At 44.8% G+C, this 25,027-nt stretch overlaps 1 protein-coding gene across 1 annotated transcript; it reads right to left on the bottom strand.

The window, feature by feature from the left end:
- Positions 1 to 3,994: 3,994 nt before the first annotated feature.
- On the bottom strand, positions 3,995 to 22,908 carry LOC144143616 (arylsulfatase B-like). The gene is made up of 10 exons (XM_077675454.1): positions 22,585 to 22,908; positions 19,181 to 19,340; positions 18,009 to 18,121; positions 16,552 to 16,662; positions 14,363 to 14,518; positions 13,003 to 13,129; positions 11,577 to 11,867; positions 8,361 to 8,736; positions 6,086 to 6,290; positions 3,995 to 4,197 (listed from the first exon to the last, which is right to left on the bottom strand). Exons 1-10 carry the CDS (start codon positions 22,690 to 22,692, stop codon positions 4,051 to 4,053), a joined length of 1,794 nt encoding a protein of 597 aa, XP_077531580.1. The 5' UTR covers positions 22,693 to 22,908; the 3' UTR covers positions 3,995 to 4,050.
- Positions 22,909 to 25,027: the final 2,119 nt, after the last annotated feature.

Below are 25,027 nucleotides of genomic sequence, written 5' to 3'. Positions count from 1 at the left end.
TTCCGTATTGTCCCCACTTCTGTTCAATCTGGCCTTAATCGACTTGCCCAAACAACTGGATGCCATCCCCAAGATACATCATGCTCTATATGCAGGTGATATCACCATATGGACAGATACAGACTCTATAGGAAACATGCAAGATGCTCTCCAAGATGCCACGGACATTGTGCAGTCTTACGCATTGTCAGTGGGTCTTCAATGGCACACCTCATAAGTCAGAATTAATAATTGTGCGCAAGCACCCACCTGCTCGAACTATTGAGCCCATCTCCTTACATTTGGACGGCCAGGACATCAAACCCAGCTCTTCAATCAAAATTCTCGGTCTCACCATACAAGCAAATACGCGGAACGATCTGACTTTATCCAAATTATCCAAGACGTTCACTCAAGTTACGCACATGCTCCGACGCATCTCTAACCGCCATCGGGGCCTAAAAGAACAAGATATGATTAGACTGATTCGAGCACTTCTGATCTCTAGAGTTATCTACGTTGCTCCATACCTCTGCCTCACGAAAGGTGACTTGGACGCCCTTGACAAGTTCATACGCAAGGCATTCAAACAGGCATTGGGCCTACCTATGAACACCTCTACTCAGCTGCTTCTACAACTGGGTCTTCATAATACGGTTTCAGAATTAATTGAAGGCCACCTTGCCAGCCAACGTGTCCGGCTCACTCAAACACCTGCGGGCCTTTGGTTACTCAAACGCCTACGACTCGCGCACCCAGCATCTCCTCCTGCTCTTCTTGTCCTCCGCGAGGCTTGGAGATCTGCTGTACGGGTTCGCCCAATACCGAAGAACATGCACCCCGATCTCCACCCGGGCAGAAGACAAGCACGGAGTCAAACCCACGAGAACATCTATGGGAACCGTCTGGACGTCGCGTATACAGACGCTAGCTCGTATCCAGGCGGGCAGCACAAGGTTGCAACCGTCACCACCAAATCGTCCCTTATAACCTGTGCTTCAATTACTACGACATCCACGCATATTGCTGAGGAACTGGCCATCGCACTCGCACTTATTCACACCAAGAGCGCGGTCATCTTAACCGACTCCCAAGCTGCCTGTCGGAGCTTCTTGGCGGGGAGGGTGGCCCCACCAACTTTCCGCCTCCTCTCGCAACATCAGCCACAAAGAAACGTCGCCCTCGTCTGGACACCCGCCCACTGTACATTGACAGGCAATAATTTTGCCCATCATCAAGCCTGCGCACTCTCCTCCCAGGCCCCAGAAGAACAAGCGGAGTCCACACCACTGGTTACGTTTCAGGACGTCACACAGTACTATCGACTCGACAGGCAACGATTCCCTCAACCTCACTCCAAGCTGTCCAAATCAGAAGAAACGACTATTCGTCGCATCCAAACGAATACCTTCGTCCATCCAATTCGCTTACACCACATGTTTCCTACTCAATTTCCCGCCCAATGCACTTTTTGCTCTCAGCCTGGCACACTCGTCCACATTTTATTAGAGTGTACGCATAACCCTGACCTCCCACCCTTTCCTTCCCCCCTCCCCCTCCGTGAGCTGTGGGAGAACCTGATCACCAGCGACCACCTGGACGTCCAGCAACTACTGGCATCTAGGGCGTCGGTCGCCCGGTCGTCACTTGGATTCCCGGACTAGGGAACCACTCCTACTTTATAAGGCTCATTAAAGTTTCATACTACTACTACGTGGGTGTTTTCAGTTTTCCTTTTGTTTTTCGAAGCTGGCTTGTTCTGAATTCCGACGGCAATTAGGACGCCCGTGGAAGATTTGTCCCTGAGATGTCGATGAAGTGAAGTGACGAAATGAAACTGAGAGATGTGAAACCATGAATTCAACTCGTCTGTTCCGTCGCTACGGAGCTACTCTGGTTATATTTATTTTTTACTGCCATATTTACCATTTTAGTACTGAACTAAATAGCCGCCGCTTACAAACCCTGGCAAATCTCCTTGTCTGAGAGTACGAACCGATTCATTAAGCGGAAGAAGAATATATGAGCAGCCTTCTTTCGAAGCGTTTCGGAAATTCATGGAAAGTCAATGAAGAGCTTGCTTACTTTGTGAGTGCCTTCAGGCATGCCTAAGAAAATTATCATAGGGAGGAATTAGAAAAGAGCTGCTAATTGTGCCAAGAAAACTCACCTGTCCCCATGTATAGTTCAACTATTCTTGAAGCCCTGTTGCATATGTTTAATGAATTCTCCCCCAGAACTAAGTACGTCGCACCATTCTTGGAAGTCAATTTAAATAAAGTTTTTATACGAATACCGCATCAACTGGACCGTCTCGATTTAGTATGAGCCAAATCCAAACTGATAACCCCAATATTGCTGAAATTCACCGCTTTATTTTTATTTACTTGCGGCCATAAACTTAGCTTGATGACATGTAAAATATATCATATAATAGCTTTGAGAGCGTTGCATTTAGGTCCGGTAACAAACTTCCGCTTGTTTTTCAAATTTGCGTTCGGTGGATGCGGCTCATTTTGATAAAAAAAACACCTGATATGGTTCCTGTCCATTCTACCCCTGTTTCACACGCTCCCCTTCTCCCACTCATTGTTTCTCTGACCTCCCCTCCTATGGTACCCCTGAATTTGATGCTCCCACTCGTCCCCTTAGTGCTTAATCACCCGAGTGCACCCTTCTTTCCCGCCTCGGTCCCTGCTCTCTTTCCCCCTTTTTTTTGAGCTCTCTTTCTCTCTCCTGGCCACATGATTTATCCATGGGTCATGTGAACCACCGCCGATACATGTGTGGATGACTGGTGTGACAGCGCTGGCAGGTAACCAGAGACCACCAGTGGGTAAGCCACCAACCAGCTAGCACACCATCCTTTAACATTTCTTGCTCGTCCCGGTGGCAGCGAAAGATGAAGAGAACGAAATTCCGAAATTTGTGTGTGTACCTAGCGCGAGAGTTATCATAATCACCGTCGTCGTCATCATCATCATCATAAGCCTATCTACGCCCACAGCAGGGCAAAGGCCTCTTGCAATTACTCCGGTCCTGTGCCAACTGCAACCAATTTATCTCCGCAAACTTCTTGATCTCATCTGCCCATCTAACTTTCTGCTACCCCCTGCCACGCTTGCCTTCTCTAGGGATCTACTCTGTTACCCTTAATGACCAACGGTTATCTTGCCTTCGCATTACATGCTCTGCCCACGCCCATTCCTTCTTCTTAACTTCTACTAATATGTCCCTAACACGCGTTTGTTCCCTGACCCACTCCGCTCTCTTCTTGTCTCTTAATGTTACCTCCCATAAATACGCCAGTTAGCGCGAGAGTACTGTCTATTAAAATGTGAGCCCTGACTGGGGAGTCACAACTGGCGTCCGGTTCTCTGTACAGTATTAAAGCAGAACTGCGATAAGCTGCAAACGATTGCCTATGTGTACATGCCAAGAAAATAAAACGATTTATTTATTTATTTATTTATTTATTTATTTATTGATTTATTGGTTTATTGATTGATTGATTGCTTGATTACACTTTTCTTGTTCTGTAAGAAAGGTAAACAAATTCGTGTCTCTGATAGGATCGATCTTTTCATCAATAAATTCTGAGTTAGTCCAATTCCTCCCTGTTTTTGGAGTGTTCTGTGAGTAAAAATTGATCTCTTTCTAAGGCTACTGTATATAACTTGACTGATCAGCCTGCTTTATTTTTAATAACCCGTTTGGTTTATCGCTTGCTTAAAATACACCGACTTCTTTTCTATCAGACCCAACCCTAATTTTTTTAGGGAGTTAAAGGTAGTACAAGCCTATGCACTAACGTCTACCAACGAAGATAAGGGAGTTCGAAGCCTCATGAGGACGTCAGACACGCAATAGACACTCAGTGCGGGTACTGATTCGCGCCGTAGCAAAGGCGCGGGCAAGTACCTGACGTCGATAGCAAAGCCAAAGCGAATTTCCAGGTATAGCCGATTTACGTTTTAAATAGGTTCCAAAGACCAGGCTAATTAATACCAAGACAACGCGCCATCAGTAGTCACAATTTATTTTCGTTCTATCATAGAGACTTCGCATACGCTAGACGTATGGCCAAAGGGAATCCATGTAAGGGGCCCACGTGTAATCGAAATATCGCGGATCAGCCCTTCTCGTGGGAGGCTTGTTGAGGGGTGGTACCATGGTCTTCCGGTATTCCTCCAGCCGTTTTGCCATTTTGCGCACAATCTGAAAAGTAAATGACAGGGATTACTTATTCATTTTTTCCCACATTTGGCATCATGTCCGCCAGCAATATTTTGCAGCAGTCTGTGTGTTGCAACACTATCTTTTTGTGCGTATTTTCGTAACCGACCGTGCGCGGAGTATTTGACTTCACCCTTCGTGGTAGACAATCGTAAACCATTACTGATGAGCACTGAGGTGACGTCCAATATCAGTGAGATAACACTGCAGGGACTTTATGCATATTAATGTTTCTTACAAGTGCTTTACTATTGTGCCCCTGCTCAGATGACGTGAACGCAAAACCGGAAACTTCTGCTATATGAAAATATTTTTTTCAAGTACAGGTGGCCAGCACATCGGCTCCTCAGTCCTGTGAACTCAATGCACGCAGTACTTCCAAGCTCCCCAAGTGATACCTTTTTCAGCAAAACTCAAAGCTAACCAATAGCAGTGTTTTTGGTTTTGTACAAATTTTATTGTTGTTGCTCCCATCGGATCTCGCTACAAGAACAACAAAACATTCTTCCCTATTCTCGGATTGCATGAAAATCACGTAAGCTAGGCATAGTCCAACCGATTATAATCAACGCTTATTAATCGGCTATGGTATCGATGTGGTGATTCAAAGCAACCTTGCCGGTTCTGCGCAACAGCTGCTTTTAACAATGTTGTAACTATATACCGTTGTAATCATTTTAACTCTTCAGCTGTACAAATTTTCTTGCTGTCATCCTAATACAGCGAGCAAACTTATACTGGTGCGGTCATTCGAATGCAACAGAAGACCAGATCTCACGGTTGTATTTCCAAGCTCCCCAAGTGATATCCTGTTCAGGAAAACTCAAAGCTAACTCAGAGCTAGAAAGGCTGTGTCCTGCAGACATATAGGGAATTTTCACTACAAGTAAATGCAAGGTGTCTAAAATTTTGGTACAACATAATGGTCGAAGAATACACGAAATTTTGGTGTTTCAAGCACGCCATACAGCAACGGCATACAGGAGTAACGCTATAAGTTCTAGAAAAACTTCCTGTTGAATAGAGTATGTGAAAGTGTATTTTTTTCTTTCTCGACATATAAAACTTTTTCCACTCAAAAAGACATTTGTTAATTGATAAATGAACAGAAAAGTTTGATAGCCCACGTTTTCTAATATCAATCAACGTGACACGTAATTGACATAAACTTCCTTCAATCTTTACGAGCCTATCAATCAGGGCGCCGTCCAAAAAGTGAAAGACTAAAGGAGTGCGAGAAACAAGTTATCATTGTTTTAAATTTGCAGTTGGCTTACTTCTGAATTTATGAGCTTCACGGAACGTAGAACTAGTTGTATTGTACGTAAAACGAGGCTGTTACATTTCGCTTCACGGTGGTTCTCCAGAGTCAGATTATAATGCTGATACCGCGTAGAAAGCACCAACGTCACATCATTTGTATTAAAGTGGGCTTTATAAGTAGCCTTCATGTCGACTGAGATAAAACTGATAAAAGTTACTCAGTCATGTGAGAAGTCAAACTAGTTATCATTTACTTCGGGGTGGTTGGGGTAAAACAACCGTAAAACCGTTCCTGTGCCCTTACCCCTCCCGCAGAAGCCCGTGAATTAACCGCAGACTGGAATTTCGAATTGTTTACTAAACTCTCAACTAACTATTTAAATATGCCACGTAAATGAAACTCGGCGGAATGTTTCAGTTGCCTAGTGATTATTGTGCTTTGACTTTTTTACAAGACGCACACAATTAAGAGCTGCAGAGCCTTACCGAGAAGGTTCACTTGCTGTCCACGGCGGACGACGACACCAAAGAGTACCTTGAAAATGTCACTAGCCGATTCGCTCTAACGAGGCGTAACATCATTATGATTGTTCAGTTTATGGCTGACCTGTGGGTTCTCTTCCGCGATGTTCTCCCTCTCACAAGGGTCAGCGTGTATGTTGAAAAGGCAAGGCTCTTGAAGAGGTTTGCAGTCTTTCACTGGAACCTGGCCACATTCGGCGTGCAACTCTTCAGGAGTGACCGACGGCAACCAGCGTCCCAGCCCCCTGGCTATCCGAGCCGCTGAGCACTCCAAGTCCAAGAAGTTCTTTCTGCAAAAAGAGCATAGCGAGATGAAGGTCAAATATATGGAGCACTGCGGCATTACTTTGACTCTCTGTCTCCGTTTGGTCTGACAAGACGCAGCGGCCCGACTGTCCCACATAGCACTTTCCGCAAGGTAATTGGTAGCGTACGTCAATACAATACTGAGAGAACACAGGAGCAACTGCCAACAAATTACTCACCCAGGGAGGCTTGCCGATCATTGTCAGCATGGCCGCCAGTGACCCAGCGTTCCAGATTTCACCAAGACAAGCGTAATCGTCCGAAACAAGGAAAATATAGAAAGATAGATACTAGAAGCCTTCGCCATTGTGAAAACAGACGCTTGAGTATAAGCATGCCGTAAGTTACCCTCACAGAGAGTGAGGTAGAAGTCTTACGCACGGGCAGAGGATACGAGATGGGTTTTAACGGGTTGGCATTTTCTTGTTGTCACTCATAACTTTGATTTGCAACAGTGTCTTTTTACGTATATTAGTGTGTGTCGTGGAAAATTAATCAGTTGGTAGTTCACGCATCGTTTCGTCTTTGTATGCTCTCCCCTTCACTAAGTCTTAATACAGCGCGGTTCGAGAACATGGTGTGTCACATCTTTAGGGTTATTGTGCTTGGCGTAGTTGCTGAGTTTTCAGAACGGTGAGTCGTGGCGAGTATGATCAAGAAACGCTGAAAGTTGCCATCTCTCTTTGCGAAGGCGCCACCAGCTCCATGCGACACGCCGGAACGAAAGTTTTGTGTCTTCGCCCCCCCCCCCGCGAGGCACTTACCGGGCCCACGGGCACGAAGCGTAGGATTATCGTAGCTAGCGTAGTCGGAATAAAAAAATCCGGCGACGTACGATGCCATACGGCAGTAGCAACAGCCCCTACAAACCTGGCTGAAGGGTCAAAAAAAGAATAGGCAGAATCTGAGCTAGTTGGATCATAATTGAATGAAATACTGGTCAGCCTAAATTTAACTCAGAACACAGACAAAGACGAAAGATGTGCATCGTCTTTCGTATTTGTGTCCCAATTTAAATTTAGGCGGACCAGTATCGAGCAGTGGGAGGCCGCGCTGTGCAGTTCGGATCCTGAGGACCAGCGACAGTTGGTGGACCGGGCACGCAGAACCGCAGCCGCCGCATGGGCCCTGGACTGAGGGCTTCTCCCGCTTTCAAGCGCGAACCTCTTTCGCTTGAATAAATGTTTATCCACCACCACCACCACCAGTATTGAAGTCAAAACAAGCTTGGCTTCAAAACCCACAACCGCACTTTTTTGGAGTGTTGACTGAAATATTTGCGCGAAATTCACGTACACATTACGGTACTTGACGGACCACAACCTGCCTTACGAGTGGAGCTTGGCGTATAACGCTAACATCATTGCATGTTTTACATTTCAACATTATTTGCGCATTTATGACGCGTTGCTCTTCCGCAGTTTATTGCAACGTACTAGGGTTCAACACTAGTGTAACGCTCTTTTCCTGATTAGACCTGAAAGATAGTTTAATTATGTTATCTGTGCATTTGTCTCGTCACTGTAAAGTTAACAAGTCCGTACATCGAAGCGATTGAGTGAGTTTCCTATATATGCGCAATAATACAAAAGCCAGGACAGGAACTCAATTTGCTGTAATTCGAAGTTCATATGCTGAAGCACATATCCAACTCTTTTCAATAAATTACGAAATCCGGTTTACACGAAACAAAGAACGGGAAGTGGGTAACTCTGACGCAAGTAATATTACCTGCTTCTCGCGGTGGCTACTTTCGTGGCTATACGCTATGTTTGTTTTGACGTTGTAGTTCTCGCGACCGACATAACTTATATTGCATAAATAGGAGAGAAATAGAGACCTCTGCTCCAAATACCGAGAGTTCTGGAAAAGTTTAAGCCACCAAGGGTTATTTATTGGCGTGCTCACGTGCGTTTGTTTTCTTTCATCACAAACAGTTGCCTCGGCTATGAGCGCGAGTTAACTCAAGGCGAACAAGCAAAGCGCGTTATTAGCCAAACAGCAGCAAGTTTATATACGTTTTCATGCCATCGCTACAATCGCGATCTTCTTACCTCCTTTCCAGAGTGGTCGACGCGTAGTCAAACTTGTTGAAGGGCACGTAGTCGCACTGCGTCACTTTCTTGTCCACCACAGTGATTGAAAAACCACTTTTACTGACGTAATTCAGGCCGTTTTCAGAAACGTCGCTAACGGCTTCGTGAGCAGGCGGGCAGGGGGCGCTGAACGCGGCCGGCTTGTACCAGCCGTCAAAGTTCCCGCCGCCGTAGGTTCCTTGAACATACTTGTAGCTGCCCACACGGAGCGCTGACATGTTCCACACTGGGTCGATATTGTGCAGCACTTCGGACCTCGGGGAGCCGGCGCCGCTGACGAGGCTGTGCCACATGTCGACACCGTCGATGTCGCCCAAGTCCTCCACGTTTCCACCTGCAGCGAAAGGGCAGAGCTTCAGCTTAGCAGAGAAAGCTGTCCTTGACATGAGTTGTTAGAATGAAAATGCCATAAAGACGACCTCTAAAAATTTCATTTACGTAAAGTAAAAATTCGCTCAAATAAACATCATTAGGCTGAAATTTTGCTGCATTGTTTCTCACAAAACACCGTCAAGGGACGACCTCTAAAAAATTCATTGATGTAAAAATTCGCGCAAATAAACATCATTAGGCTGAAATTTCGCTGCATTGTTTCTCACAAAACACCGTCAAGGGTGGTTAAAAATTCTAGTGGCAGAGACGTAGTAGTAGTAAGAGTAATAATAGCCGTAATAACAGTATCAGAAGAACTTCTAGTAGTAATGCTAATAGTGGTGGTAGCAGTAGTAGTGGCCGTACTGATATCCTTGTAGACGCAGTAGTAGTAGTAAAACTATTTTGCCCAAAAGTTGTATTGACAGCCCCACAAGTAAATCACTCAGCCATATGACATCTGGGCTCCCTGTGTTTTCGGAGCTCCGTTTCTTCAAACTGGGAAAGGGGAGAGAGGTGACGACGATGTGCTGAAGGAATGAGTACTTTGATGCATTGCCTGCTACGTGCACGTGACGCCAGATGCAGTCGTCAGGGTCGTAGACGAATGGACACACACGGAGCACTAGTGTGTTTCGCTGCGTTCATTGGATGATGCCAAATTGATGCTCATCAGCACATCACTGATTTAGTCTGTCAGGAGGAAAATGAACGGAGGGCCTGGGAGGTTAACCAGCCGTAGAAACCTGTTTGCTGTCTCTACGGCTCTATGTACTGGGGGAGTGGGGACCGCCCAAAACCACAGCCCTTCATTTAACGTGGTGTCCCTCAAGATGGGGTGCTTACCTCAATGAGTTGGGAAAAGTTAGAGTGAATTTGAGTGAAAAGACTGCGATGCCATAGTCGCAAATAATTAAGGGGGCTGCTGATCATGGGATCCGGCCGGATCGCTTTTATGCGTTAATAAAAGTTACAGGCTGGAAAGCACTTCGACATTACCAGCGTAAAAATACAAAAGACAAAAGACAACAATGTGCAGACGGAAAAACCACTATAAAATACAGCGCGCATATATATATATATATATATATATATATATATATATATATATATATATATATATATATATATATATATCGTTATAAGTTACGCACAGTAACCGCTTTGCGTTCTGCGCGTATGAGTAGCCCTGTGAGTCCGAACTTCACAGTTCTGAATTCTTTTAAGACATGATTTAGAGTAGCAGGAACTCCTTAATCGGAGTTAGTTAACGGTTAGTTAACGGTTAGAGCTGTTGTAGCCGAACCGATTCATAGTATTTAATAGGCAAACAGCTTACACATACGCAGCACCGTGGGAACACGAACCACTCAGTAACGCAACATAGTGCAGTGTGCGTCTAACGTCAATCACAATAAAGATAGTTACTACTGATCACTATACCGGCTTCTTGTTAGCCCAGCAGCAATGGCGTCGACATAAAAAATATATAATATTTTAGGAACACCCATCTTACAAGAGTTTCAAGAATTATTGAATAAACTCCAACCACCGTAAAAGTACTGCTCATAAAATTTAAAATTGGTAACCATTTTAATACAGCGCAATCATTTGCAATGTAAATCTTGGGTCTTGCAACGACAATAGAAGACCAGGGATGACTTCATTTTTTGTAATTAGATACTAACAACAAAAAGTGGGGACTTCTACAATCATACAACCTGAAGTTTACGTAAAGAAGGTGTTTGCACAGTGTCAAAAAAGGTTATCTTTATTTTTTTGTTGAATTTTGCGCTTAAAAACATGGCGGGTGTGTTTGGCATAATGCGCAACAATGACTAATCGCTGCAACCAGGGGAACAAACCTGACGGAAAATGAGGCCGGAGTCCACATTCATGATTTGACTCAGAAAACGGGCCTGAACAGTGGCATCGCAAAACGCGAAACGTCATGCTTACGAGCAAGTTGTATTTATTGTTTTCTGAGCCTCACCAGTGGCATATTTCTTTCACTTTCATCCAATTGTAACCAGGCTGAATTGGGCTAAGGTGCACCCACGGTGGATTTACAGTGAAGCTGTGTGTGCCTAGGATCCCGGGTTTTTCTTCCGGAAGCGCCGATTTACTCGCCCCCACCGATCTCTTCTTCACAAATTACTCAATCTGTTGATAACCGTTATCTTCAGTTGCACGCTTAACTCGCTATAAGACAAACGCGTGTCTTTGGCTGTGATTAAGAAGAGCGGAAAGCCGCTGCTGCAAAACGTGCAGCCGCCACCGTTGCCGCATCAAGTTACACCTCGTCAAGTAGCTGCTAATCCTTCCCGGATGAAGAACAACTTGCCCGATATGAACGCCGACGTGAGCCAAAAATGATAATATACAAACTGATTATAGCAAAACCCACCTTAGCAACAGCTTCGCTGCACTCTTAGCCAAGAAGGACGAAAAAGGGACTGTCGTTGCTCCTTTAGGGGACTAACTGCATTGCCATAACCATCAGTATCCAAAAGGACTAACGCGGAGGGGACCAACAGTTATCCTTTGCAAATATTCCCGTGGGACTAACCGTTCCTCCCCACGCCACTATCTGTTAGTCTTTCCAATTACTGCCGTGGGACTATCAGTTCCTCCCTGCGGGACATGGCTTTCATCTTCGCAAAGTTGAAGGGCTCTGAATTTTTCAATGGCGTTGGTTGTAAAAAAAAATAGCACGGCGACGTAGACAATCCTGCGTACCTAAATTTCCAATTCGGAAAATACCAGTCAGTGTCAATATTATGTGATCACAGCGTGGCTCACCTGCCGCCGAGTACAGGGTGGGCAACCAATCGGACACGTGCATCAGTTGACGGGACACTCGCGGAGTGCGTATCATGGGGCTCCAGACGAATGCGGTGCCCCTGACGCCTCCCTCCCAATGGGTCATCTTCGTGCCGCGAAGTGGCCAGTTGGAACCGGCGCTGTTGTCAATTCCGCCGGCGGCAGCACCATTGTCTGTTGTCAGCACCAGGATAGTGTTCTCAATCGCGCCTGTTGCGTTCAGGGCTTCCACCAAGTTTCCCACAGAGTCGTCCAGCGCGGACAAGGTTGCTGCAAAATGAAAATCCAAGCTTTAGGAATGAAACTTTGTCGTTTACCAAGAGTTTGAAGTAAGTTGACACTAAACGCAGCTGCAGACGTGCTTGTTAGTTCTTGCTACTCTTATACAGTCAATTCAGCTTGGTTGTTGTTTTTGGTAAACTTTATTGAAAGAACCCCAAGTCGTTCAGAGCAGTTAGAAAAACCAAAACCCGCAACTGACTTTGTATTTGGAACTTTGGAACATTGGACATTTCGTTTGGGTTCTTTCTTTTATCTATTGAGATTTTATTTATCCAAGCCTGATTTAGCACCAGAGGTGTAGCTAGTCTATACTGCCAAAGAATGCTCGTTCGCAGAAGCTAAGAAAAACATTATTGCCATCAAAACATCCACCCTTGAAAGAAGTAAAACAAGGGTAAACCATACTATGCCAAGCGAGTGCATATTTTGTAAAAAAAAGTGCAGTGAATTTTTTGCTGTGCTATTCTGAGCACTCTGTTGATAGTTTATGCAGCAAGTGAGAAACTATCGTGAGTCAGGTGCATCAATGCCGTTACTATAGGAGCTACATACAGACCGTCTAGCACTGCATAATTCAGGGTCATATAAAACGACGTACGCCTTGCAAGACACTAGGTGGCAAGTTTTCCTGCGCACTTCTTAAATTCCTTCTCTTCTCGTATGCTCAGTACTGCATGCGAAGTTCTGCTTAAGTCAAGTCGCTGAACTTTAACTTGAAGGGAACTGCCGGTAGTGTTTTGATGCCGCTGTTTCGAGCCCCTCCGGTGACGGACACCTGAAATTTTCTCCACATAGCCTCTGATCTGAATTTTACTGAGTTTAACTTGTTTATGCGTTGACTGTAGAACATTTACATCTCTGCAATACTAATCAAAGCAAAGTTGGATAATTCTCATATTCTGGCACTTGACGCAGATAAGGAACTTCGCATACGCCTGACAAACAAATCTGATATTACTGCTATAGCAGAACTTTGTGCTATTACTGTCCCACATCCAAATGGCCATCCTATTTTCCTACAGCAAGTTCATAAGTTGTACTAACAAAAAACTAAAAATCTTTCAACACTATAGAGTAAAATACAGGCGGTGACCGTGCGAGGCCTAGTTTTGCTCCGACTTACCGGCAAGTTTCCGTCGCTTTGGGTTCTGGATGTGACTATTCCTCTCCATATATTTCTCCGCGGGCTCAAACATGGCGTATTCGTTCCCAACATGCACGGCGAGGTGACTGAGGTAGATAAAGAAAGGCTGGAAGAAAACAGCATTTTTTTGTTGTTTCAGGGCTTTGAAATTTACTGTCGTTACATTCGTTTAACAAGGAAATATCAAGTTTATTTGCTTGCATAAGCGTCCGTCCTTCTGTCAGTATCATTTTCTAAACCACTACTACATAAAGCCGAAAAGCTGTGCTGCACTGGAACAAAAGGCAAACACGCCATCGGAGTCGACCATCGGAGTAATATCCGTTATTTAAGTATTTTTGAATACTTTTACGGCAGACATTTTGCACTACGAAAGCTAACTGCAGGCACGAAATTTAATCATTTGAGTTTTTGAGTTTTCGTTTCAAAACAATACCAGCAATGTTGCAACAAGACCCAATTTCTCGGCTATACGCTCATTTTTAATTATGTTCATACCCGTGGAACTACACTGAGCGACAGTTTTTCGGGCTAATTCCGCTTCTTGATTGTATTCCAAACGCATATGAAGGCAGTAATCAAGCTGGTGCCAGCAATGCAACAAATAAATGTGTGTAGTTAAGTGTAAGTTCGACCACTAACTAGGTAAAATAACCTCGAGGGGTGTACAATCTTCAGCATCCAGCGGTGAGATTTGCGCAGGCCGGTATAGCCCTCTCGTTGGGCCATCTGGATAGTTGCTAAACGCGCTCTGCTTTTTTTTTTTATTGTGCGAGAAATAAGCTCTTTTCAGCACTTATGGAGGTCATAACAGCACTGCTCTTACTGCTGCCACTCACCCCCCCCCCCCCTGTAGTGCCCAGCTGTTATTGACAGTACTGCTGTAGAAAGAAATCTCACCGAGGTTTTCATCTTTACAATGCATTAGTAGCGCCACCCAGTCCACTGTTACAGTGTACCGGCGCATAAAGAACGAAAGTAAGAAGCCACTGCAACATGGTAGCGATGGCTCATGAATCCACCAAAGCAAGCGCAAACAATTTCCACAAAATACCCCGTTGGCGACTGATCTGAAAACGTAAACATAAAAACATCTAGTTTTCCAAACTGTTATCCCAGCAGAATAACTGCCCTATATTGTTCCCCAAATCTACGTTTTCCTCCTCCGTAACAATCTTTACAGGAGAACAAGAGATTCAGCACGCCATCGTTTTATATTTTTTCCGGCACTGTAGAGTGTCCTAGGTGAAGCTTTTCACAGTATTGCTCGCATTGCTATTTTAGAAATATTTCCCTCGGCGTCCCAAAGTGATCAACGTCACTGCAAAAACATCCCCACCTTGTCTTGGTTCCGATACTTCAGTATTTCCACGGCTTTTTCTGTGAAGAGTTCCGTGGTCTCCTTGCCGGTCTTCGACCTATCAGCCTGGAGGTTTTCCCAAAGGTCCAACCCCCAGCCAGACCAGTTGCCACCTGGCTCATTCTCTCGGTAGACCTGGTATGTAAAACATGTAATGCAGCGGCTAAGTAGAACCCATACTGCATGGTAATATCATATCACACTGAAAGCTACATGTAGACCCATGGCCAAGTATATGATATATATGATATGACAGTAATATATGATATAACACCGGCCACAGCTCACGTGGAATTCAGACTTCTGCTCTCGACAGTGCGGGCTGCTTCAGGCCCCATAGAAGTTTTTACCAGCTACTGTCATAATTACCAAAGTACACGTCTCTCCACGACATATTAATAACATCAGGGTTGTCTTTATTTTAACTTTTTTCCTCTGGAGAATTTTTTTTTTTGCTTGAAAGTCTGGTTCCGAAAATATCAAGAAACGCGGATATCTTTTAAAGTTGTGCTTCAGACTGTACCATACATTGCGGCTGCTCAAAGCGAACTCGAGATCCCATTAAAAACCATTGAATATTAGCCGAAAATTCGAGGCAAAGTCTGTCTACAATAAAATCCAAAAACATTAGCATTGAACGCGATGATATAAACTAGAGGACTTTTTGATGTTGTAACGACAGGATTCCATGTTCAGACGAGATTTTTGGTGGAAAATATTATGCCTGTGACGCTTGCGCATCACGTTTGTGTTGCAGCAGTTATACGTGTATTGTCGTTTGCCTGTGTTGCCACCTTTTGCACTGTAAAGGCCGGGTGCCCGTCATGCTGCGAACGCGGCCTTTTTGCTCTGTCCAACCAACTCAAACTGGGGAAAATATAATCTTGAAATATTGAAAAATTAAGGCGTAGTCTGTCTATAGTAAAATTCCAATAAAGTTGGCATTGAACAGGAGACTCGTAGGATGGAGGATTTCTTTTTGTGTTGATACGACATGTTACCGTGTTTATACGTGAAGTAGCTGTCAATGTCGATGACAAGTATGTATATAAAATTTGAAACCCTTGGATGTTGTCCCTACAGCTGTGACTGCGCTGTACAAAAAACAGCATTTCACAGAACAGCAATTTGACAAAAAACAGAATTTTCCGTAGCTCAGTTGATACGGCATCTGTTGAGAAATTAGAAATATTGCACTTTTGGTTCCACAAAATAACTGTTTTATTACCTTACCTTTTTAGTGTTGTGAAGTTTTCAACTTCAGGGTTCAAAATTACTATTAAGCGCACAACGCTAGTATTGCGCATTATTTCGTGTAATACGACCAGTTTATGGAAAGGTCAAGAAGGAGCAGGTGTTTTGCAACAGAAAATTTGACACTCGCGTGTAATGCAGCCATAAGGTTACAGAAACCAGTCCCATTAATTTTCTTCGTCAACTGCAACATTTCTGATAAAGCAGTATAGCTTTTCTGTGAAGCCACATGGCAGCATTTAGGGTGGAAAACAAACTTTCACTTTGCATTCCTTGCTCTTGCGCCTCCTCCTGATCATTCTTTTAAAAGCTCTCATGTGCACACGTTGTGTTAGAAGCAGATAATTTTACATAACACCACATTTTCAACCCGCGCCTGCGATTAAAATCTTGTCTATGCTCCCTAGCTAGTAAACCAATAACAATGATCGATGCGGGTAAGGGTAACTGACCACAGCGGCTCAGAAATAAATGCATCAGAAAAACGTTAGGGGACAACTCGAGAGAAGCGCAGAGCTCAGCAGGACGGGATTACCCGGACCACGGTCGAACACATGAGACGGAAATATTAACAGGACAATACCCTAAACTAAACGGGCAGATAAGGTAGAAAATGGAGCTGAATGTTTTAACCGTACCAGCCAGTCGGTGTCCTAAGAGTTCATGAACAGCGAGGAAGAACAATGCTAGAGAAAAAACGCTCAGAGCATATGTCTCCTTCTAACACACATTTTAGGCTCAAATAAAGCAACAGTAGTTTGGACTCACGTATCAGCTATCATGCTGCAGCTGACCACGACAAGCGGTAACTTTAAGATCACAATGATTCTAAATATGCTTGTGCTCCTACACCTCAGTCAATCTCGATTTAAACATTCGAAATCGTAAGATAAATCTTGACATAATTTTTTTACCTCGAAGCATGTATGGTCCGTGTATCCGTGGTGACCGCCGTAGTAGCCATAGAAGGAATCAAAACCTCGTTGCGTTGGCGTATGGGTCCTGGTCATGTGCCCTATGTGCCACTGTGTAATGTCCAAAAACGTTTATGCGAGAATGTCGAAGCACAAAAAGTAAGGATGCGCAAAACAGTCAAAAGAAAACTACGAACATTTAAAAACAGCGCGTACAATACGAAGAGTATTGTATTGTATTGTAAGAGTATATCCCAGAAGCCTGCACTACCTAAATGTTATCGTGTACTATAAAGTCAATGACATTTTAAAACATCTGAGCACGCATACAACATACACCTCAGCTTCATTCTGAACAAGGGGCAAATAATGCCCGACTATTTTGCCGTTTACTTCTTTATTTTACATCTGCCATTTTACATTTTTATTGATATTACTTATATATTACTCACTAACACGGGCTTGCAAAAGAGGAATAAATTTTATTTGCCTTGCCTGTAACAAATCACGATACTTGGCTGTCTTTTTACAATTTTACGCAACAATAATTTGAATGCATCAACGCTGGGATTGTAGCACAAACTCATCCCGCCTTTGCAGTTCTCCACCGTATGTTTTTTTTTTGTCATTCCACGTTCAACACTGCATTTAGGGGAAGTACGCTACGGTGGCCTTAAGTCACATTAGACCGGGGAAGCTAACCGTAATGTCAAGAAAGTCCTTCAAAATTATGTGACACAAAACAGCATGACCAAACACATTTTGTGGTTGATAACGAGCAACGTAAATGTTTTATTACAAAAAAAGCATTTATTTAGTCGAAAAAAAAACTAGCTAAATAAGGCGGCGGTAATCTGTAACTCTCCTGCAGGCCGCTTAACAAGTGATAGAATCACTGTACTCTCACTACCTTTTTTTCCTGAAATCTTCTACCTCAAACAGCCATTTACTTACAACTAAGAAGCTCAGAACTGTAAGCTGATTTTGGGGCATAAATTTTTGTGTTCCTGCTATGAATACTATACGGTATATATTTTATCCGTAAGCAATAAACTGTCCTGAGTAATTTTTTTAGAAGAGAGAGAGAGAGGAATTTTATTGAAATGAAATAAACACAGAAAGGTCGGCCTGATGGTAGTATATCTGGCCAGATATCCTGTGTGTGGGAAGGGAAAGGGGAGGAAAGAGTGCGGATAGAGGACGAGAGAGATGAAGATGGCGGAGAAAAAAATAAATGGCAATGTATAGAAGATGCCTATACCGATACTGCCTCAACTACAATATCTCTGAGAGGCCGCTGCTGCGCAGAAATGTCAGCACAGTAGATTTTCGAATACAAAGCACACCCTCAACCCTTTGAACGTAAATTGAACACTGATGTTGCAGATTGCTGCGCTGGCTTGAATACTCGGGAAAATATTTTTACGTTTCTTCCGACCAATTGCGAAGTTCCTCACCTTCCCAATAGCGTGTGTTTCATAGCCAAGCGTTTTCAAATGCTCCGGCATCAACTTGAAGTGCAGAGGGAGTGCATACGGTTGCGCAGAGTATATAACATTATGTTGCAATCCTGAAAAGAGAAATACGCAATTCGGTCATACCGGTGTATCAAACAATTCTCTTAAACGAAGCTTTCATGCACTTGTGAATATTTTGAGCGCTAAATGAATGCTGAAATTTAAGTAATACTTTTTTTCCAGTGGGGTTGAATACATGACACACTAATAAAACAGCGGTCCTCTACACAACTAAGTAGTTTATTTGTGAACAAAGTTCTTGCTCCCGATTCGACATGAACGTAATAGTACAGCAGATGGAAAAAAAAAAAGCATAGCAGACATGCAGACCTTGCAGAATCATTACCATACTGACATCGGTGCTGTTGTTGCGATTAGCACCTTACGATCTCTATCAAACGCACACCCCCTCCCCCCGGCACCCCCAAGTGTCGTGAACGCACTAGGCAAAATTAGTGGCAGCATTACCGACCTCATTTTAACAACAAAGCTGTTCAAGCTCTTAATTGAGCCGTACATAAACAGAAAAAATACCAAGAAAATACCGAGTGCACGTGAGCATGCGTCTTGTGAGGAGCGCCCGGTGTCGTCCAGGCTTACACGTGGCCTTCCGCCACGTGAGGGGCTCCAAAAAGAAAATAGAAAATCTCTCGCGTACTCTTCTCTTCGTCAGTTCACGCCGAGTTTGCGAAGCCGGTTGCGACCGGTGCTTGCGCGTCCTAACGCGGTCCTCTTCGTGAGAGATGTGAAAGCCTTCGGACAAAACGATCCGGGCCTGCCATTCATGGAGACTTTTCAGAGGAAATTTCGTAAATCCATGTCAGGTGCAACACCGCGGTATCCGACGACGGGAGAGGGGCCACCAGCCCTGCTGTTTCTAAAGCCTTGCACTCCTAGTGTAAGCTGCGCAAATTTTGTTACAGCATAGCTGCATATGACCAGGGCAAACCGTTTTTCGTTAGAGGGCACAAACTCCCTGGAGCTTGGAAAACCCTCCACCATATTCAATGTAATCAGACATACGCCCACAGCTTGAGAAGGTCTCTGTGTTTCCGTCGTCTGTAGGTGCGCGTCGAAATGTGAGGGCAGAGGCAATAAATGTGCGATCTTACCTGTGTGAATTGGATGTCTGCCGGATAGTAGAGTAGCTCTCGAAGGGGAGCACATTGGGGACACGTAGTAGCTATCCAGGGCTATTCCGTCAGTGGCGAGGGCATCTATGTTTGGCGTGTGTATCTCCTCCGATCCGTGGTAACTCACGTCTCCCCATCCCTGCAGGCGTGGAGACGCGTCACTCTGTTCATATATTTACATTTTCTGCTGGCGAATTCAGTCATAATAGTGAATACCAAAGTCCGTGTTCAAAAATGGCTACGCTCAAGTGGCTTCGAAGCCATGCTGAGTTTTATAACACCTTTCCTTGATCCCGGCTTGTGTCCCACCAGTTGATGCCATGCCTCCTTACACGGACGCAATAGTAAAACAACTTTGCTTATTTGGATACAAAGTCCTGTTTTCCTTTACTCAGGCAGGGTCCTACTACCGAAATGAATAAAAATGGCTGTTCATTACCATAACCACTTTCGCCACCACATTTATCCTAGTGCCTACGCAACCAACTTCCCCCCTCTGCGATTAGCCTAACTCTACCCCTTATCCCCTTAAAACATGCCCAAAAATCCCACCACCACCACCCAGCTCAACTGTGCACCCTGGAGCAGTGGGAGTGCGCGCTGTAGAGCTGCCTGCTCGAAGACCAGGAGGCCCTGATCTCTCCGCCGAAGATGGCAGCCGCAGCACGCGGCCTACCGGAATAGGATGGCCACCCGCTGCCCGTAGCTTTTAGAGCGAAAGCTCTATTGATCCAAGTACAAGCCCAGAAAACGTCTCGGTCCGTCAATCTCACCTTCAAGCTCAGCCAGGTTAAGTCAGCGCATCGTTCGGTTGCTGAGTGAAAGCGCCTAATCGTGAGTTTATTCCACGAGCAGGTGAGGAAAGGGCAATTGGGGAGAAGAGTAAGGGCGCGGGCCATCAAAAAACGTGCGTGTTTACTGCACTCTCTTGACGCAAAAATCGAGGTATAGCTCGAGAAACTTCTGCTTCCTTCTGCCCTCTGCGAGTTCACCGCGCATTTTACGCCGACGGCGCCGACTAGCGTCTGTGTGTTGCCTGTGGTACAATTGAAGACGTGGTAGGTGCTGCTCTAAAGCGTTTCTACGGCAGCCATTTCGCCTGAACTGAACTATTGCTGGACAAACTTCGTTTAACCGCATTCAACCTCCGCAATGTTTTACAACGAAGATTTTACAACCCTCCGGCCTGCTCTCATTCCGGTGAAGTAGCTTTACCCGCCACGACCGATACCTCTTTCACAAGTTGCCCAATCGTCGCATTACGGCGCTGGCGCCGTTATCAGAAGTTGCACTTGTAACTCGCTATGGGACGGACGCGTGTCGTTCGCTCGGACGAAGAAGAGGGAGACTTGAATGAGCGTCGGCGCGTACAGGAGCGCGAATTGGCGTGCAAATAACAGAAAACCCGCTGCTGCAGATCGTGCAGTACGTAGCCGCCGGTGCCTCCTGAAGTTCCACCTCGTCCAGTAGCTGCGAATCACTCCGGGATGAAGAGCAACTTCTCCGCTTAGAATGCCGACGTGACCCAATAACGATAATATAAAAATTAACTATACCAAAACCCCACCACATCAAATCCCAACATAGCTACAACTTCTGTGCTTACTTCATAAAGAGCTCCTGCAGTGAAGTTTTGGCCCGTGTCTATTGTCTAAGCCCGCGCACAAAACCGGTTGCTCATTCATCGGTGCATTTGGGAGGGGTGCTGAGGTTTGCAGGCTCTGACAGGGTTCACGTGCTTACCGTTGACATATCCGTTGTCTTGGTGGGATATTTTTACACGACTCCCGACCCGATGCCACCTGACCGCCTTTCTCCGTTGTCGAGCGGTTTGGGTTGGTATCGTACACTGACAGTAAGATGGCTACGACGCCGTATTTGTCCCCAAGAACAAAACTGCCGCCCTTCCAAGTTTTAGTCAGCTAATTAGCTGGGACGTATGCCCAGGAGCAAATCACAATCAAGCAAGCTTTCTCTCGCGCACTCCTTGGAATGAGCCCAGCTTTGCTGGTCATCCTTTTTCAAAGAGTGAAAGGGCACTGAATTTTATTCTTACCCCTTGCCCTATTGTTAAATGTTTATCTCGCACTATATTACGCACGATCGTATGCAACAAAAGATAACAAAACGTCAGCACGTATGCACAAGAATAAAAAAATACGTAATCGCTACTAAAGGTCCCGAAGTGTGTTACAATTACTATCATGCGCTATCAGGATACAGTCAATTACGAACTACGGAGCGCATTGCTTTCAGTATGTGCTGTGCATCCTGGCAGAGGGCACCGATCTTGGAGCGAGGGTGTGGGGAAAGGTCAGGCAACTGCGCCGTTGTGGAGTGGCGCTATGCAAAAAATAATCGCATAAATTGCGCCACAACCACCTCAAAACTACAAGGTTGTTTTTTTTTCTATTCGAATTTATTAAAAAGACGCAAAAAACGAACGCCTGCGGCCTATGTAATATTTTGTCGACATGACACCACAGCAAAACTAGCTGTCATTGAGCTCTATGGTGCTGCAGATCGACATATCTATCTTTGCAATGTTAAAGGCATTTTGCAGCAATATTTTCCAGCGGAAAACTTAAAAATTTGCCAGTAATAGTTCCAAGCTTTTCGGGTTTTTTTAGCGTAAGCAACATTTTTCGCGGCAGGATTGCGGTTGTGCGCGCTATCAAAGGCCCAGATATTTAAATTAAAACAAGGATATATGTTTTATTCATTGTTTTTTTTAAACAGCCCTGAAAACTCAAAGATGCCGCTTTTATGATAGAGGCAGAATGCAAAAATGCACGTGTGTATGAGATTCTGTCATACGTTAACGATCCCCGTGTGGTAAAAATTAATCCGGAGCCCGCCACTACGACGCGCCTCATCGCCTGTGTAGCGTCGGTGCGTTAAACCCCACAATCAATCAAGGATGTAAAGAGCAATATGCTTCTTAAATTTAAAACTTTCACCGTCTAAAACACGTCCTTGTTGGATGGCAGAGGATGAGGAAATGTTTCCCTCGCAGTTCGGATATACGACTTCAAAACTTAGTCGAGCACGCATAAAAAGGTGACATTGTATATGCGAACATCGTGAAGGATAAAAGCAAGTTAAAAGCAACGAATAGAGAATGCAAGTAAAAAGCAACGAATAGAGAATTTCTTTCAGTGGCATCAGGCCAAACAATTAAACGCACTTTATCTACCTGTTACCCAAGCATTACCATATTGCTGGCAATGTTTTCTCGGACGTCGTTAGCAGCTTACGTATGAGATACAGAATTTTCACGATGTCGTTAAACACATACCGCATTGCGCGTTCACACACTCTAACCAAATAAACAAAAGAAACGAATGCTCGTTGAAGCACTACAGAAAACAAAAGGCACTAACCAGGTCGTCAGCCACCACAACGACGATGTTCGGCCTCATCGCAGATGCCCTCAATGTCACTATCCCCAAAACCAAGCACATGACGTAGACCGGCAGCAGGCCTTCCATTTCGAAAGGTTGAAATCTTCAGCGAAGTCACAAACGCGGCCAGGTTGAGCTGCAGTGGCGATGAATTTGGCGCCAGTAAAGCCGCGCGTGTTTCAGAACACAAAATGCCCGGCCCGAGGACGAATGCATCTCCGTTTACATGGCACATGCAAGCGGACGACTGTTCAAGCCAACCGTTTTTTGCATCTGCCCCCAAGTCTCGGCAGGAGTGAGCTCACCGCGGCAAGTGGCTATCGAGAGAAACGCGATACCTGATCTCGAGACCGTAGCGATATGGGTAGTCGCCACGCTTTTCTTTCTATACTATCTTATCGGACGAATAAGAACCCCACTTTTTCAAGAATTTCGCAGCTCCTTGCACGGAGATATCGCTCGGGGAAAAAAAATCCGATGTGACTTTTTGCTGCTGTTGTCGTTGTTGGTCTGCCGCGTGTGCGGTCTTTTTTTTATTTTTGTCATTTTTTGCTGTGGCATTTGCGTCGGCCACGCAGCCCCTGCCTCTGTGCTGAAAGAAAACGCAGTTTATTGGTGAAACTTCCGAATTATTTTAGAGATTACAGAATGATTATAGTCAGGCATTCCAATTCAGCTCTGGACTAAGGTAACGGGCCATGATTTGTGTGAAAAGAGAGGGTATGCGGCACAATGCGTCGTTTTGATTTCCCTTCTGAATTCTCGCCGGGAAGCCAAAAATTCATTAGTGCTGCTTACGTTTCACTCCCTTAAATAAAAACCCTTCGTCAGTTTCTTTGGCAGTTTGTAGTCAGATGATGATCAAGATTTCATGCGTCATATGTGCTTCAGCACATTAACCCATCGCTAAAGATTTATATGTATCCCGTGCAGATGTTCTGACGTCGGCAGTTTGCATCTACAGTTTCCTTTCTTAGAATGCACTGTTATCGACTAAACCAACGTAACTTCTCACTCCACCGGTGTTTGAACGTGTGCCCAGCTGATTTTTACGATAATAAATGCATGTAATTTCGTAAACTAACGTAACCCGGCTCGCCATCGTCGTGTGAACGTGCGTGCCTAGTCACTTTTCACGAATAAAAAATCTACCACATTGATTTACGCCATAAGACACCGCTAAGACAATTTTTACTGTGATTTCAGAATCATAACCTTATAATTGGTATTGGCGGGCAGGTTGGAAAGGGCTAATTGAACGTAGAAAATAATCTATCATGACGGCTTCTTATTGGACAGCGGGGTCTTCTAAGCGTGCAGTTTGTTTGCTGCTTTCGTGAGATAAACTGCGAAACCATAGATAGATATATGCGCCGTGCTTTTACAAGTCTCTGGGGAACTGAAGAGAGGGCTAGCTTTTAAATACTTTAAGTTATTAGAACCTGCTCCAGCCTACAGCATGAAAAAAAAATTATTCATTATTCAAGGCACATTTCACTTTCGTGTTTTACCGGTTCCTATGGAAGAGGGAACAACCACATTTTTTTGTGTGTATATTACACAGCCTTGAGAAAAGCAACACACCAGTGAGCCGCAACACGCCGCGAGTGTTTTGTATATCTTCACACTCACCTGCTAAACACAGCTCGCGAAGGAAAATTTGACATCCACCCAAACGTACGGCTGCATTGAGGTGGATGTCAAATTTTCCTTCGCAGACACTTACTCCACTTTGGGGATTTCCCCTAAATATGGTCGTCAAGCACAGCTATAGGCACGCCTGCAAGTTCAAACGTGTTCACACACCTAGCCCCGAAAAGTAGCAGAAACCAGGGACTATGCATTGGTCATCACCGTTTTCCAACCGTCTACAGTCAATTTCAAAACCACTTGCGAATTTCACTCGCGTCCAAATAGTTCTCACCCTGTTTGCCAAGTCTTTCCCCACCCGTAGCGCGCCTGAGGGGGGCCATCAAATGACGCACCACACACGCCTACTAATCCCTTTTCCTCTCTTGTTCCTCAGCGTTTAGTCACCGCTTATCGTATTGCTGATCTGGGCAAACATCCAAAACACCTTAGGAGCAGCTTGCCGCACGCACGTGCCCCGGCCTCTTATCAGAAAGTTGGGAAAAAAGAAAGAATCCCAAACAACTTGTTCGATCGCTCGCAAAGAAGCTGTTGCCCTTTCACCTCTGACCCCTAGGCACCTGACCAACATGGCCGCCGACTTCTGACGGCTTGTCGTTTTGCGTAAGCTCGAGGAAGCATTTTCGACGTTGGCGACTGTGTGTACGACTTTTATGCGCTCTTGAGTCGGCTTTAATCGGTGAGGCTTCGTGCTCCAGCGGAGCTTCACCGTTGGCACATTCTTTCCGGAGGAAATGAAGCACCGTATTTGCACGATTCTGACGCGCCCCCG

This window comes from Haemaphysalis longicornis, unplaced genomic scaffold, assembly GCF_048455015.1.
Source record: "Haemaphysalis longicornis isolate Haplotype H1 unplaced genomic scaffold, Haemaphysalis longicornis Haplotype H1 scaffold_6, whole genome shotgun sequence".
Taxonomy (NCBI): Eukaryota; Metazoa; Arthropoda; class Arachnida; order Ixodida; family Ixodidae; genus Haemaphysalis; species Haemaphysalis longicornis.
This window is presented reverse-complemented; position numbering and strand designations above follow the sequence as displayed.